The following is an 18,272-nucleotide window of genomic DNA, read 5'->3' on the forward strand; positions in this document are numbered from 1 at the left end:
TTGGCCCTGGGTAAATGTAATCACTTTAGGATTGTTCCAGCCCTCAGGATTATCCCCCTCTATTGTCCCGGCACTTATATGGGAGATATTGTATAGACAATAGTATTGACCCTTGTCCAGTCATGTGACCTGACATTGTCTGCATATGACCAGGGGGCCCTGGGAAAATGTAATTGTTTTAGGATTATCCCCCTCCGTCTGAGCCCAGTGAGTCCCTATTGTGTAAGGATTGCACCATCACTCTTGTGGGGTCCTATCACTCCCTGTGTGCATTGCATTAACTTATAACAGTGGCCGCACCTACATTATATGGGACACACGAGGCTGAAGAGGAAGAGATCCACAGCATCTCCGAGACCTCCAGACAGGATGGCAGGTAATGTCACTCCTATCGGCTATCAACTTCTTAAAAACATTTTAACCTTTTCTGGTAACTTTTACCCCCTCCTCCACTGCTGGATCAGTTTCCTTCGTGGAGCTCAATAGATCATTGACCAAAAACCTGTATTATACTCCAGAGCTGCAATCACTATTCTGCTGGTGGGGTCACTGTGTATAAACAGCATCAGAGCTCTGTGGCCGGAAAGATCATCCGTCCAGTACGTAGGTACCGGCCGAGATGATCTGGCCAGAGACCGGCCATTCCGTGAATCGGCCGGGGTCACGGAACGGCCGGTCTCTTACGTAGTGTGAACATAGCCTAAGAAAATCAAGCTGATAACTTGCTGCAGATTCCGTCACTTGCCTGGCTGGTTCAGCTTCATACTTGCCAAACACACCACTGTATTGACCTCCACACATGCAAAGTAGATTTTTTTTTTTTCTTTTTAATAAAACATAAATATTAACTAATGGTGCTTTTGCACAGAGAGATTCATCTGACAGATCTTTGAAGCCAAAGCCAGGAACAGACTAAGTAGGGAGCAGGCCATAAAGGAAAGATTGAGATTTCTCCTCTTCAAATCCATTACTGGCTGTGGCTTAAAACATTTGTCACATAAATCTCTGTGTAAACGCACCATCATAATAACTAATAACGCAACAACCTGTGCACAATAACAACTATATACTAAACCCCTGGTCTGGCTGCATTTCTCATACAATAAATATATACATACATAAATAACTAAATCCCCACTTCAAACACCAAAGCACTTTTTTGGGGAAAGGGGCCCTGAGCTGGTCCCGCATCACATGCCCCAGTACATGATAACAGACGTCCATGAACCAGGATTTTCTCTGTAGCTTTGTCTGTCCAGGCATGATGGGAATGGTAGTTTTGTAACAGCTGGAGGGCCTGACTTTGACACCAGTGGTGTAAAGTAAAACTGGCTTAGTTGCCCCTAGCAACCAATCAGATTCCACCTTTCATTTTTCAAAGAGTCTGGGAGGAATGAAAAGTGAAATCTGATTGGTTGCTAGGGGCAACTGAGCCAGTTTCACTTTACACTATGTTTGATAAATCTCCCCCCTTCATATATACAATAAACACACACTAAGGGTGCGTTCACACGTACAGGATCTGCAGCAGATTTAATGCTGTGTTCAGTTATTTAGATCAAATCTGTTGCACATTCGGAGCATAAAATCCGCTGTGATACAGTGTGTGTGTGTGTGAATCTAGACTAATAATATATACAAACAATATAACAAACCATAGTAAGGCTTCTCAGCCCCACACACAGCCCGAAAGCCCAAGTTCAGCGCCTGCAAGCCCTATATTCCTATACAGCTACAGCACAAAACAAAACACTAATGTGCCAGCACCAGGAGAGGAGACGCAGGCTAAGGCACCTTAAGGGCCAGTTCACACTGAGTAAATTCTGCAGCGGACGAGCGCGCGCCCTCTCATTCACTTACAGCAGCACACTGAGCATGGCGGAGAGGCCTGCCATGGAATCCCACCGTGCTCAGTGTGCTGCTGTAAGTGAATGAGAGGGCGCACACTCGTCCGCTGCTGACGCTCTCTGCTCAAAGAACTAACATGTTGCTTTGTGTGCCCTCTCATTTACTTACAGCAGCACACTGAGCATGGCGGAATTCTGCGGCGGAGAGGTCCGCCGTGGAATTACGCAGTGTTTACTCAGTGTGAACTGGCCCTAAAGGCAGAGCCCCTCCAAAGACAAGAGGCCCTACCAGCCCTCGTACTTCAGAGAGCGCATCTTCACCAGGTCACCGAGTGTGCCCCTAACCACCTCATCCACGGGGAGGATTTTACGCTGCGTCTATACTAAACACTGTGCACTAGAGACGAGCGAACCTGGAGCATGCTGGAGTCCATCTGAACCCTGAACTTTTGGCATTTGATTAGCGGTGGCTGCTGAACTTGGATAAAGCTCTAAGGCTATGTGGAAAACATGGATATAGTCATTGGCTGTATCCATGTTTTCCAGACAACCTTAGAGCTTCATCCAAGTTCAGCAGCCCCAGCTAATCAAATACCGAACGATCGGGTTTGGATGGACTCTAACCCAAACCTGGTTCGCTCATCTCTACCGTGCACTCCACGTGTGGTACCTGACCACTATGCTGACTAGGAATAAAGTGCTCCGATCCCAGCCACCAAGGTTTCTGAACGCTCCATAGGAGAGACGGGCCAACCCGGGCCACCCGATGGAAGCGCCCACCCTGCTGTAAACCTCTGTATTAGGGTGCATGCACACTAAGAAATCCGCATGTCTACCCTGATTCTGTCCCTCGTACCCATTCGCGGCACGCATCTCTGCCCGTGTCATAGCCATGTCAATTCTTTCGGTGGACAGCGGAAACGGCCTGGCTATAGAACAGTGTCTATGGCACAGGCGGAGATGCAAGTGGGTACAAGCGACGGAATCCGCAGCGGATCATAGCCGTGGATTCCATAGGGTGCCTTCACACATAACGAATCCGCAGCGGATCATAAGCATGGATTCCTTAGGGTGCCTTCACATATAACGAATCCGCAGCGGATTTCACGCTGCAGGTTTGCAGCAAAATCCAATGCGGATCCTGGTATAATGAAGGCCTATGGGGTCACATATCTGCAGCGGAAAATTCATTCAGCCTCAGATATGCGACCCGGCCCCTTTAACCCCCACAGCATACATTACCTGCTCGACTGCATTAACAATCCTATATACAAGAAGATTACATACCGCAGCACTTCACCGTAAAAGCTTCATCTTTATCCAATAACAGGAGGTAGGCACACTCCCTGCAGATCACGGGATGTCATCTTCTTGTATATACTTGTATGGACTTCTATGTGTTAAGCTGAGCACCACCTGCAGCACTGATGAGAGGTGATTGCACACCTGACTGAGCACCAACGCCTGGGACCAGTAGTGCTGGTGAGATAGCTAACTATGGACTGCATTAACAATCCTGCAGCATTCAGGAGCTGTAATCCCCAGTATTCCCTCCAGTGGTTACATGTGTATGTGAATTGCTCTGTAGCTTTCACTATTCTGAGGTTATATAAATAGACGCCATGAGTGCATGGGAAATCACAGCTCAGGTTTCCATCTCGTGGATTAAAACTGTTTGGTAGAAGCAGAATTTATTTTTGGACTGATCGGTGACCGCTTCCCTCCCAGATAAACAGTGCTGCCCCCTGACCCTCCCGCAGATGGATCAGCGTTCTATGGACCCCATGAGCTACCAAGGAATAGAGGAGCAGCTGAAGAAGGTCCTCCACACCTCCGTCCTCATCCCATGTGGGCACATACAGGGCGGATGTATCAGCCAGGCCTGGAAGTACCACACAGACCAGGGCCGAGTGTTTGTAAAATGGAATCACGGTGATCAGGTCAGATGGTCGTCATAATAACCTGTACAGGTCCGCCTGAGCATACAGCATTACAGGTGGCTGAAGACGTTCTATACAGTCCTAAGGCTGCCTGTAAAACATAGATACAACCATAGGATATATCCATGTTTTCCAGGGCCACCTAGGGCTGCATCCAACTTCTTCAGCCACTGATCAAATGCTGGACCTGAGCATGCGGAAGTTTTGCTCATCTGTAAAGTGAATGTACCATCAGGCCCGGGCTGCAGCATCCCCAACGGGAGGAAACTCCGCTCCTCTATGACGTGGCTCCATTAGAATCAATGGAGCCGTATCCTAGAGGGGCGGGGGGTTTCCTCCCACGAGGGGTGGGTTGGCCGCCTCCAGTGCTTCAGCCCGGGCCTGATGGTACATTCACTTTACGCCTGTATGTTCTGGACATTGCGTTATAGCTGTGATATTTCTGAACAAAGGGGGCCAACTATAATGTAGTAGTTATATTCTTATACATAGGGGGCAGTATTATAGTAGTTATTCCAAACGAAGAAAAAAGAGCTTGCACTCACCCAAAAAGTTGCTGCAAATCAATCCATTTATTCAGTATTGACAGACATGTGTGGGGAGGGGGAGTGAAAGCAGAGGCGTCCTAATGGCTACAGACTGTTTCCCGTGGCTAACCACGCATCTTCCGGCCTTATAGTAGTTATATTCTTGTATATAGGAGCAGTATTATAATAGTTATATTCTTGTATATAGTGCAGTATTATAGTAGTTATATTCTTGTATATAGGGGCAGTATTATAGTAGTTATATTCTTGTATATAGGAGGCAGTATTATAGTAGGTATATTCTTGTATATAGGAGCAGTATTATAGTAGTTATATTCTTGTGTATATCAGCAGTATTATAGTAGTTATATTCCTGTATATAGGGAGTAGTATTTTAGCAGTTATATTTTTGTATATAGGAGCAGTATTATAGTCGTTATATTCTTGTATATAGGAGCAGTATTATTGTAGTTATATTCTTGTGTATAGGAGCAGTATTATAGTAGTTGTATTCTTGTATATAGGGGGCAGTATTATAGCAGTTATATTATTGTATATAGGAGAAGTATTATAGTAGTTATACGATACAGGAGAGAAAGAAGCGCTGCTGGTCCTGTGACATGGGGGTTGCAGGGCCACTCCATGGCCTCCCTTCCCTGCATGTGCACGCTTTGCGGGGGTGGCGGTCACTGACAGACACGGTGTGGAGTTAGCGTAGGGACCCGTGTGAACCAGGGGACCTGCACGTGGTACACGGGGCTATTATGGTTTGATCAAATTATATACAGACACCCTGGTGTTGTTTTTTAAAATAGGCCTAGCGGCATTAGTATCAGCCATAGATGGGGATGTGCAGACGTTCCTTTCTCTCCATGTCGTGTATTATAGTAGTTATATTCTTGTACATAGGAAGCAGTATTATAGTAGTTATATTCCTGTGTATAGGAGCAGTATTATAGTAGTTATATTCTTGTATATAGGAGCAGTATTATAGTAGATATATTCCTGTATATAGGAGCAGTATTATAGTAGTTATATTCTTGTATATAGGAGCAGTATTATAGTAGGTATATTCTTGTATATAGGTGACAGTATTACAGTAGTTATATTCTTGTATATAAGAGCAGTATTATAGTAGTTATATTCTTATATATAGGAGCAGTATTATAGTAGTTATATTCCTGTATATAGGGGCAGTATTATAGTAGTTATATTGTTGTATATAGGAGCAGTATTATAGTAGATATATTCTTGTATATAGGAGCAGTATTATAGTAGTTATATTCTTGTATATAGGGGCAGTATTATAGTAGTTATATTCCTGTATATAGGAGGGCAGTATTATAGTAGTTATATTCTTGTATATAGGAGAGGTATTATATTAGTTATATTGTTGTATATAGGGGCAGTATTATAGTAATTATATTCTTGTATATAGGAGCAGTATTATAGTAGTTATATTCCTGTATATAGGAGCAGTATTATAGTAGTTATATTCTTGTACATAGGGAGCAGTATTATAGTAGTGTTCTTTGTAAGGGCCCGTTCACACAGAGTAAGAATGGCGGAATTCCGTAGCGGACAGCCTCCAGCCTCCGTGTCATAATAACACTCTATGGGAGGCGCCCGTGGCTCCTCTCCCCACGCTGAAGAATCAACATGTTCATTCTTCAGCCCCGAGAGATGCAGCGCGCGCCTCCCATAGAGTGTCATTATCACACGGAGGCTGGAGGCTGTTCTTACTCTGTGTGAACGGGCCCTAAAGCAAAAAAACTGCAGAACAATAAATATAATGTGGTATTCTTATTCATTTTATTCATTATTCATTGCAGGCTGTTACCATGTTTGATGGGGAAATAGCAAGTTTAGAAGCAATAGGGAGAACGTGTACGGTGCGAGTGCCCCAACCCATCACATTGGCTAAGCTTCCAGCAGGGGGAGCTTTACTGATTATGAACTTTATGGATCTGCTACCTATCAGCAGGTAAGCTGTTGATACAGTTGTAGAAAATTGCAGCCCTCCACAACACACTGTATTCTAGCGGCTATTACTACATGGTAATAATAATGCTATTGTTATTTAGTGTAACGTAAGGGATATATTTAGGAAACACACAGAAATTGATTTTGAAACTTTTTCTCTAGGTTTGCTGGAAAACTGGGGGATCAGCTGGCTCATCTTCATGCCCACAATTGGTTATTAAAAATAAACATGCAAAAATACATCGGGACCATAGGTGAGAAGAGGAGATGGAATATCAGTATTTTAGATTTTCAAGTGAGGAGGTCACCAATGTGGCATAATCGCAGTACTGATCCTGGGTTACATCCTGTATTATACTCCAGAGCTGCACTTACTATTCTGCTGGTGGGGGTCACTGTGTACATACATTACTGATCCTGAATTACATCCTGTATTATACTCCAGAGCTGCACTTACTATTCTGCTGGTGGGGTCACTGTGTACATACATTACATTACTGATCCTGAGTTACATCCTGTATTATACTCCAGAGCTGCACTCACTATTCTGCTGGTGGGGGTTACTGTGTACATACATTACTGATCCTGGGTTACATCCTGTATTATACTCCAGAGCTGCACTCACTATTCTGCTGGTGGGTCACTGTGTACATACATTACTGATCCTGAGTTCCATCCTGTATTACACTCCAGAGCTGCACTCACTGTTCTGCTGGTGCGGTCACTGTGTACATACAGAGCAGAGAGCTGCGTAGTGTGGTTTCAGTGTGTACATACACATATCTGTCCTCTCTTCAGGAGGATGTCCCGAGAGCCTGCGGCCAGTGGAGAGGTTTGGCTTTCACACTAGCACATGTTGCGGCTACATCCCACAGGTGAGCAGAATTCATTCCGGAAATTTCTTAAATTATTGTGACATTTTAAAGTGATATTATATAAAAAGAAAAATACTTTTTACGAGCTTGCTTGTTCTGGCTGTATGTTCAGGAGAACAGCTGGCAGGAGGACTGGGTCACCTTCTTTACATCTCAGCGTCTGCAGCCGCAGCTCCGGCTGATTGAGAGGGACTATGGTGACCGGACGCTTCTGGGACTGTGGTCTGAGCTGCAGGTAGGAAATATCTCCTGATAGTGAGGGGGTGGTTGGGGCTCCCCCCTATATTATGGTTAGGGTTCAATAGTTTCAAAGGACAACTTGTATTTCCTCCTTTGTCCAGTGGTGGCACTGTAGAGAAACTTAACACTTGTCCTCTTGTTCCCTTACAGTTTTCAGGTGATCGCTGGGGTTTCCAGTAGAGATGAGAAAATTTCAAGTACACACCAGTTTGTCCGAGCCTGAACGTGCAGCATTTGATTACCGGTGGCTGAAGAAGTTGGATGCCACCCTAGGCAGCCTTGGAAAACAAAGATACAGCCTATGGCATCCTTAGGACTGCATCCAACTTCTTCAGCCGCCCGTAATCAAATGCTGCACGTTCAGGCTCGGACAAACCCAGGTATACCGGAGGTTCGCTATCTGTAGTTTCCAGCAGTTTGGTCAGTTTCCTATGACCGGCTCAGACATTGCGGAAAACTATGGGAAATTTTAAGTTTTCATTAGGCCACACCCCTTTCTGCGTGATATCCAAAATTATTCTGTGTTTGCAGCCCAGCCAGGCATGTGGACACTGATGTGGATGTCTGTATATGTGTGGGGACAATCGTGTGAATGTATGTCTGTGGATATTGATATTGTAGATGAATACGTGTGGACACTGATGGGGATGTCAATATACAAAATGACACTGATGTGGATGCCTGTATATGTGTGGACATGGATGTGGGTGTCTATCTGTATATGTGTGGACATTAATGTGGATGTCTGTTTAGGAGAACAGGTGGCACTGCTGTAGATCTATATGTGTGGACATTGATGTGGATGTCTGTATATGTGTGGACATGGATGTGGGAGTCTGTATATGTGTCGGCACTGCAGTAGATGTACTGTATATATGTGGACATTGATGTGGATGTCTGTATATGTGTCGGCACTGCAGTAGATGTACTGTATATATGTGGACATTGATGTGGATGTCTGTATATGTGTGGACATGGATGTGGGTGTCTATCTGTATATATGTGGACATTGATGTGGATGTCTGTCAGTACATGTGTGGCCACTGCTGTAGATGTATATATGTGTGGCCACTGCTGTAGATGTATATATGTGTGGCCACTGCTGTAGATGTATGTGTGTAGGCACTGTTGTAGATGTATGTGTGTAGGCACTGTTGTAGATGTATGTGTGTAGGCACTGTTGTAGATGTATGTGTGTAGGCACTGTTGTAGATGTATGTGTGTAGGCACTGTTGTAGATGTATGTGTGTAGGCACTGTTGTAGATGTATGTGTGTAGGCACTGTTGTAGATGTATGTGTGTAGGCACTGTTGTAGATGTATGTGTGTAGGCACTGTTGTAGATGTATGTGTGTAGGCACTGTTGTAGATGTATGTGTGTGGACGTCTGGTTTGGCTAATATGTGTCTTTTTATCCCTTCTCAGATGAAGGTCCAGAACGCCTTCAGAGATACTGTGATTGTTCCGTCTCTCTTACACGGGGATCTATGGGAGGCCAATGTGGCTGAGGACGACCATGGACCTGTTCTCTTTGACCCTGGCTCCTTCTACGGCCACTCTGAGTATGACTTGTCCATTGGTGACATGTTTGGGGATCACTGTGGCGACTTTTACCAGGCATATCACAGGAAAATCCCCAAGTCCCCCAGCTTTGACCTCCGGCGACCACTCTACCAGCTCTTCCACTCTCTTAATAACTGGAACCACTTTGGTACCATGTTCAGGAGAAGCACCTTGGAGCTTATGAGACACCTCCTCCAGATCTTGTGAGGATGAAGAACAGGGACGTATCTAAATCCTATGCCTAAGATTACAGGACGCACAAAGATAAAACCAAATACAGTGAAATTCCTATAATCTGGCATCATTGGTGTCTGATAGCTGCTGGATTATCAGATGGGTATAGGAAAGTAGAGGAGGAGTTTTCCAGGATGAGGGCTCCATGGTGGCTGTGGCGGGATGCCATCATGTGGTGAACACCGAGGTCACAAGACTCTGGATTTTACATAGCTGCCTATAAGAGCGGACTACACAGTTTTAATGAATGAGGGGGTATGTGGGGGAGGGGGTACGTGAGGGACATACATCGGTCATCTCCAAAATAAAATGGAAATATTAAGTAATCGTGTAATCTATATTGTGGCAGTATAAGGACATCCTCCATCTTCTATTACAGTACATGCTGGACTGAGACAAGCACAGTGCTGGGCAATGCTGGCTGACCACCGAGACTGTTGTTAGGCAATGCTCCCTAGCAACCGCCCTGTCAAACATAATCTTTCCACTGCGCTGATGGAGACAGTAGTCACACCACCACATTCACCATCTCTGGATGTGGCATTTATAAGACATTCCTCATCTTGGTGGAGGCACCCTTTAAGGAATGGAGTGGGGGTCTATTCAATGAGATTTTCAGACGAACAGATCTGTAGATACTTATTACAGACACTAGGTGGCAGCATAATCAAAAGAAGACACAACATGAGTGATCGGAGCCCTGCAGCTCATTGCTTATACCTACTCCATTATAGATGAAGACGAACACAGTGTGCCTAACTCCCTAGTGGTAGTAAGGAGGAAGATGATGGGGGGAGTAGTGACTAATATGGAGAGCAATTTTCCCCCATTTCGGTTTTTATTATGTCCTATATACCATCAATATCTGAGCATTTGGGGTCTCACCTCTAAGAACTAGCAAAGTAAAGGGGCCACAACGTTCCTGTTTACACAGGTACTGCGCCTCCACCATACAAGTGGTTGTGCCAGGTACTGCAGCTCATCCCATTCATCTGTACCATACCTTTGGGGTATTAGAGGTGGGGCTACCCATCATTCTCCCATCAAAAGTATAAAACTTCTATACTCTAACCTTTATTAGTTTAGGCCCCAGACGTCCCCTACAGTACTCCACATTGATTCATAGCCCCCTGCAGTACTCCACATGCCCCCATCAGAGCTTCAGATGGTTCCTACAACCATTCAAGTGAATGCCCCCTATAGTTCTTTAGATGCCCTATCAGTGTTTCATATGCCCCAAACAGTACCTTGGGTGCTTCACCATTGCTTCAAATGCCCCTGCAGTACTTCATATGCCCCATCAGTGCTTCAGATGCCCCTGCAGTACTTCATATGCCCCATCAGTGCTTCAGATGCCCCTGCAGTACTTCATATACCCCATCCGTACTTCATATGCCCTATCAATGCTTTAAATGCCCCTGCAGTACCTCATATGCCCCATCAGTGCTTCAGATGCCCCTGCAGTAATTCATATGCCCCATCAGTGCTTCATATGCCCCTGCAGTACTTCATATGCCCCTTCAGTGCTTCAGATGCTCCTGCAGTACTTCATATACCCCATCTGTACTTCATATGCCCTATCAATGCTTTAAATGCCCCTGCATTACCTTATATGCCCCATCAGTGCTTCAGATGCCCCTGCAGTAATTCATATGCCCCATCAGTGCTTCAGATGCCCCTTCAGTGCTTCAGATGCCCCTGCAGTGCTTCAGATGCCACCTATGGTGTGATTCTCTTCTGTGGAGGCCCCTTATACATTTGCCCCCTTAGGACACATGAGACTCGGCGGGTGACTCTGTTCAGGATGCCCCCACACTAGATTTTGTGATCTCGTGGTGACAAACCCTCAGCTGTGAAAAGTAGGAGGTCAGGGCAGGTATGCACAGAGAATGTCCCAATTCACTGACAGCAAACATGAGTCCTGACAATGAGTGAGATCCCAGGGGGTGATGGATCTGGATGTTCCTGTCACATTCCTTGTGATATTCGGAGGAGAGGATTCCAAGCTATTCTCTATATAGAGGTGACAACTGCCACTCCAATTATTGCTGAGAGTCATGAGAGGAGACGCCAGGAATGTCACAGCTGACGGTCACCTTGTGTGAGACCCCCGAGACCTGGGAGGGGGCAAATATACAGCCAGTGCTGACAGGGATGATGTATCAAAGCCTGTCATGTGTGATACTGTCTGATAAACTACTGTATCTAAGCCTATCGTGTGTGATACTGTCTGATAAACTACTTGTCATGTGTGATGCTGTCTGATAAATTACTGTATCTAAGCCTATCATGTGTGATACTGTCTGATAAACTATGTCTATGTGTGATACTGTCTGATAAACTATTGTCCTGTGTGATACTGTCTGATAAACTACTGTATCTAAACCTATCATGTGTGATATTGTCTGATAAACTATTGTCATGTGTGATACTGTCTGATAAACTAATGTATCTAAGCCTATCCTGTGTGATACTGTCTGATAAACTATTGTCCTGTGTGATACTGTCTGATAAACTACTGTATCTAAGCCTATTCTGTGTGATACTGTCTGCTTTATCCTATCAAAGCCTGTTGTGATACTGTCTGGTATCTAAGCCTATCACGTGATACTGTCTGCTAAACTGTATCTAAGTGTATCAATCTGTCTGATAAATCTGCTGTATCAAATCCTGCATGTGATACTGTCTTGCTATCTGTATATCACAATTGTATACTGTCTGCTGTGCCCTGTATCTAAGTGTGTGATCTGTCTGATAAACTGCTGTATCTAAGTTTATCATGTGGGATACTGTCTGCTGAGCTGTGTATCTAAGCTATTATGTACCGATACTGTAATGCTCTGTGATCTGTCTGCTGAGCTAAGCTAGCATTTGGATCTGTCCGATAATGCTGTATCTAATTTTATCATGTGATCCTGTCTGCTGAACCTGTGTATCCAAGCCTATTATGATAAAACACTACTGTAACTTGTATCTAATCTTATATTATGTGATACTTTCTGCTATGCTGTTGTATCTAAGCCTATAATATGTGATACTGTCTGCTCAACCTGTGTAGCTAAGCCTATCATCTTTGATACTGTCTTCTGAGGTATCTATTCTGTCATGGTCCAATAATATGATACACGAGCTGGTGTAGTCTAAGCCTATCATGTGTACCACTGCCTGCTGAATTATGTATCTAAACTTATCATGTGTGATTCTGTCTGTTGAGATGATGTGTCTAATCTATTGTGCTTGATACTGTCTGCTGCCCCTGTGTATCTAAGCCTATTACATGTGATACTCCCAGGTTTGCCCAGTACTACACTCCCCATCATGTACTGTTAGTAACCTTTAGTGTAATTAATTCTATGCTGAGACACAATACTTTAGGGGCGGGGCTGTGACAACCTCCCCGGCTGTAGTTGTCAATGAATGTTCCTCGAGTCTGTGATATTGGATGTTGGCTTTCTGGGCATTCTGGGAGTTGTAGTTTTGTGATAGCTGGAGAGCCCCAGGTTTCAGACCACCTCTCTATAATGTGTGGAGTAATGTATAGGTGTAGTTGGAGTTACCCTTTAAGCATCCATATCTCGCTCTCCACAGTGTAGATTGGTATGCAGCATGAGGTCAGACGGTATTTCGGGGTCACTGGAGGTCGCTTATAACATTCCATCCCTCCATAAATACTTGATGGTTGACTGACACGATCATGTGACGGATTTAAAGGAGCAATGTCTTAAAATTAGCATGGCTGCTGACGCCCCGGCTTAGTGGCCCACATCTACAGCAGCCAGAAATGTGCCGTCACCTGTCCACCCAGCCAAAAATCTGCAAAAAAAGAATATTTGTTTCAGCGGAGATCAGAAATATCCAGAGGATCTGTGAGGGGTCTGCGGGGGTCTGTGACCGCACAACATGTGCCGCCTCTGACTAATCGCTGCCTATTACCAGACGCTATTTATTCCAGCCTAAAATAATGTGCCGATATATGTGGGAAGATAAGAATAGATGGATGGGATAGAGGACAAGACAAAAGAATTCCAATAATCTGGCACCTGCCAGAGATCCTGTATATCAGGGGTATATATATAGCGGAGGGATCGTAAAGGAGGAGTATAGCGAGGGATCAGGGGTACAGGAGGAGTATATAGCGGAGGGATCAGGGGTACAGGAGGTAGCGGCTGAGGATCAGGGGGACAGGAGTATATATAGCGGAGGGATCAGGGTACAGAGGAGTATATAGCGGAGGGATCGGGGGACAGGAGGAGTATATAGCGGAGGGATCAGGGGTACAGGAGGAGTATATAGCGGAGGGATCAGGGGGTACAGGAGGAGTATATGGCGTAGGGATCAGGGGGTACAGGAGGAGTATATAGCGGAGGGATCAGGGGACGGAGAGTATAGAGGAGGGATCAGGGTACAGGAGGAGTATAGAGCGGAGGGATCAGGGGTACAGAGGAGTATAAGCGGAGGGATCAGGGGGTACAGGAGGAGTATAGAGCGGAGGGATCAGGGTACAGGAGGAGTATTGTGGAGGATCAGGGGGTAGGAGTATATAGCGAGGATAAAGGGTACAGGGGTATACGTGAGGATCAGGGACAGGACAGTATATAGCGAGGGATCAGGGGTACAGGGGAGTATATAGCGAGGATCAGGGGGGACAGGAGGAGTATATAGAGGAGGGATCAGGGGTACAGGAGGAGTATATAGCGCAGGATCAGGGGTACAGAAGGATATAGCAGGGATTAGGGTACAGGAGGAGTATATAGAGCCAGATCAGGGTACAGGAGGTATATAGACGAGGATTAGGGTACAGGAGTATAGCAGGGATCAGGGGTACAGAGGAGTATATAGCAGCGATAGGGGGTACAGAGGGTATATAGCAGGAGGGTACAGGGAGGAGTATATAGCAGGAGGAGGAGTATCAGGGGGTACAGGAGGAGTATATAGCAAGGGTTCAGGGGGTACAGGAGGAGTATATAGAAGGGATCAGGTACAGGAGACATATATAGTGGAGGAATCAGGGTACAGGAGAAATATATAGCAGAGGGTTCAGGGGTACAGAAGGAGTATATAGAGGGATCAGGGGTACAGGAGGGTATATAGCGAGGGATCAGGGGGTACAGAAGAGTTATAGCAGAGGATGGGGGTACAGGAGGAGTATATAGCAGGGATCAGGGGTACAGACATATCTAGAGGAGATATACAGGAGTAGTATAAGGATCAGGGGGTACAGCTATCTATATATCAGAGTGATCAGGGGTATGGGATGTGCGCAGCGGGCATTTTGTGGCTGCGCTGGCTGTTGTAGTACCAAACAAGGCACATGTCACGGTGGCCAGTATGTGGTATGTTTGCCCACCCCTGGATACACTGACACACAACTTTTTGTAATAGAACTGGTGCAGGAGCAGTATTAAACACCCAGGCACTTAAACAGTTAAAGGCTTTACTGAAGAAAACTTTTAGTGCAGTACAGGTAGAAGTAGATTAGACCTTGACTTGTAGTAGTTGCAGTTTTAGGGAGTCTGCGGGCTACAGACTGGGGACCTATTCAGACACAAGATACTTAGCTGGGGCCATTAGAAGACTATGGGAATGAACATTCGCCTGAGCTATCCTGTAGGCACTGAGTGACACACGATCAGGGATTACAGGCCCACCTAGTGGGAGAGGGGTACCCCTTAGGTACCTAGACTCAGCCTTTGAACTTAGCTTAATTACTGGCTTGTACAATACCTCAATATGTTTATAGCCTTCACAGGGAGAAGATACAGCATCCCAGCATGAATAGGTTTTAGTCACGGTTTTCACCGCAGTCGCTCCATGAGGTGCTCTCGCCAGAAATGGCTTGGGTGTTGCCAAACATAAAGAGTAAAAAATAGTCCTGGGACAGGGTCCTGGCTTCAGGCCAGGGCCTGGAAGGAAACTCCTTATTAGCTCTCTGCAATAATCAATTATCACTACTTAACAGAATCGAAACCATGACAAAAGCTTCTCCCACTTTATATAAGAGCCTTTGTGGGGGAATCTAATTGGACAAGGGGATAGCGACCGCATAACCTCTGATAGGTCAATAACCTCTGAGGTAGCTAGCTCAGGGATTGGTCAAGGCAAAGAACCAGCAAAGAGTGTCAAGAGTCATACAAACAACAATGGAGACATCAGTGTAGTTTACCTTCAGCTGTGCAAACATAACGTGCAAATCACAGTGACACCTGGTGGTGGAAGCAGCATTCTACGGGCTCCAGCCCCAGAGCCTATAACACATGGTACCGACCTATACGTGCTGCAATAGCAGTGGACATCCACTCTGGCTGTTGGAGACATGTATAGCAGAGGGATCAGGGGCATGGTTGGAGTATATATCGGAGGGATACGGGAGACACAAATAGCGGAAGGGTCAGCATTAGAAGGGACATATATAGTGGAGGGATCAGGGGTACATTATCGGTATATAGCGGAGGGATCAGGAAGTACAGGACGAGTATATAGGGAAGGGATCGGGGTTACAGGAGACATATATAGTGGAGGGATCAGGGGGTACAGGAGGGGTATATAGCGTGAGGATCAGGGGGTACAGGATATCTATATAGCAGAGGGATCAGGGGTTAGAGGAGACATATAGCGGAGGATCAGGGGTACAGGCGACATAGATAGCGGAGGAATAAGGGGTACAGGACACATATATAGTGGAGGGATCAGGGGTACAGGACATATATATAGCGGAGGGATCAGTAGTACAGGACACATAGATAGCGGAGGGATCGGGGGTACAGGACACATATATAGCGGAAGGAATCGGGGGTACAGGAAATATATATAGCGGAGGGATCAGGGGTACAGGACCATATATATAAGCGGAGGGATCGGGGTACAGGACACATATATAGCGGAGGGATTAGGGGGTACAGGACACATATATAGCGGAGGGATCAGGGGTACAGGACACATATATAGCGGAGGGATCAGGGGTACAGAACACATATATAGCGGAGGGATTAGCGGTAGAGGAGACATATATAGTGAAGGGATCAGGGGTACAGGACACATATATATAGCGGAGGGATCAGGGGTACAGGACACATATAGCGGAGGGATTAGCGGTAGAGGAGACATATATAGTGAAGGGATCAGGGGTACAGGACACATACTGTATATAGCGGGAGGGATCAGGGGTACAGGACACATATATAGCGGAAGGGATCAGGGGTACAGGACACATATATAGCGGAGGAATTAAGCGGTAGAGGAGACTAAATAGTGAAGGGATCAGGGGTACAGGACACATACTGTATATAGCGAGGGATCAGGGGTACAGGACACATATATAGCGAGAGGGATTAGGGGTACAGGACACACATATATAGCGGAGGGATCAGATGGTACAGGACACATATAGCGAGGGATTAGGGGTACAGGACACATATATAGCGGAGGGATCAGGGGTACAGGACACATATATAGCGGAGGGATTAGGGGGTACAGGACACATATATAGCGGAGGGATTAGCGGTAGAGGAGACATATATAGCGGAGGGATCAGGGGTACAGGACACATATATAGCGGAGGGATTAGGGGTACAGGACACATATATAGCGGAGGGATCAGATGGTACAGGACACATATATAGCGGAGGGATTAGGGGTACAGGACACATATATAGCGGAGGGATTAGCGGTAGAGGAGACATATATAGCGGAGGGATCAGGGGTACAGGACACCCATATATAGCGGAGGGGATCGGGGGTACAGGACACATATATAGCGGAGGGATTAGGGGTACAGGACATATATATAGCGGAGGGATCAGATGGTACAGGACACATATATAGCGGAGGGATTAGGAGTACAGGACACATATATAGCGGAGGGATCAGGGGTACAGGACACATATATAGCGGAGGGATCAGGGGTACAGGACACATATATAGCGGAGGGATTAGGGGGGTACAGGACACATATATAGCAGAGGGATTAGCGGTAGAGGAGACATACAGTATATAGTGAAGGGATCAGAGGTACAGGACACATGTATAGCGGAGGGATCGGGGGTACAGGACACATATATAGCGGAGGGATTAGCGGTAGAGGAGACATATATAGCGGAGGGTTTGGGGGTACAGGACACATATATAGCGGAGGGATTAGGGGTACAGGACATATATATAGCGGAGGGATCAGATGGTACAGGACACATATATAGCGGAGGGATCAGGGGTACAGGACACATATATAGCGGAGGGATCAGAGGTACAGGACACATATATAGCAGAGGGATTAGCGGTAGAGGAGACATATATAGTGGAGGGATTGGGGGTACATTATAGGTATATAGTAGAGGGATCAGGGGGGTGCGGGATGATATAGGGTGGAGGATAGGGGTATAGGACAATATATATATAGCAGAGGAATTAGGGGGTATATAGCGTGTGTGTGTACAGGATACAGTATCTCCTAGTTATAGGATGTAGAACTGATGTATATGATAATAATAAGCTTATGTATCACTGACAGCAAACACATTCCATCTACTGCGCATGAGCAGAGTGCAACACGCGTTTGTAAACAACGGAAACCACTCCCAGCCCCCGCCCATTCCTTTCCCTGGACACGCCCACCTTTCCCCTTACCTGGAGGCGAAACGGAGTGTGGGAGAAAACTCCGCCCCCGCAGTTATTGATGGCTTCATTACCCAGTAAGAGATGACTGATCCCATAGCAACTGTCATCCGGGCCAATCAGAGGCGAGAAGGCGGGACGGGAGCTGTCAGGCAGAGAAGTCTTCTCCACGTCTGGCAGAACGTCTTGTGCTGGAGACGGGAGGTAGGAGCCGCGTCGGTACGTGACGGTGTGCACTGTGCCTACAGGATGGCGCGGTCTGTTCTGCCCCTGTGTGCGGTTGGGTGTGCGCCCTGTAGCTGTATACAGTATAGGGGGTGCAGGTGCTGGATATGGCGCCGGCGCTACTGACATGGAGTGTGCTGGAGTAGTGGAGGTGTGTTGTGGTGTGTATGATGTGTATGTGTGTGTATGATGGTGTAGTGCGGTGTAGTGCTGTGTGTATGATGGTGTAGTG

General features: G+C 46.0%; 1 protein-coding gene across 1 annotated transcript; it reads left to right on the forward strand.

Annotated features, from left to right (window-relative positions):
* The first annotated feature begins 306 nt into the window (after nt 1–306).
* LOC138775781 (ketosamine-3-kinase-like) lies at nt 307–9,453 on the forward strand. Its single transcript, XM_069956029.1, has 7 exons — nt 307–376; nt 3,576–3,787; nt 6,147–6,298; nt 6,460–6,551; nt 7,096–7,172; nt 7,285–7,407; nt 8,837–9,453. The coding sequence occupies exons 1-7, from the start codon at nt 310–312 to the stop codon at nt 9,179–9,181; spliced, it is 1,068 nt and encodes a 355-aa protein (XP_069812130.1). The 5' UTR covers nt 307–309; the 3' UTR covers nt 9,182–9,453.
* The last annotated feature ends 8,819 nt before the right edge of the window (nt 9,454–18,272 follow it).

Source organism: Dendropsophus ebraccatus, unplaced genomic scaffold (assembly GCF_027789765.1).
Source record: "Dendropsophus ebraccatus isolate aDenEbr1 unplaced genomic scaffold, aDenEbr1.pat pat_scaffold_2045_ctg1, whole genome shotgun sequence".
NCBI lineage: Eukaryota > Metazoa > Chordata > Amphibia > Anura > Hylidae > Dendropsophus > Dendropsophus ebraccatus.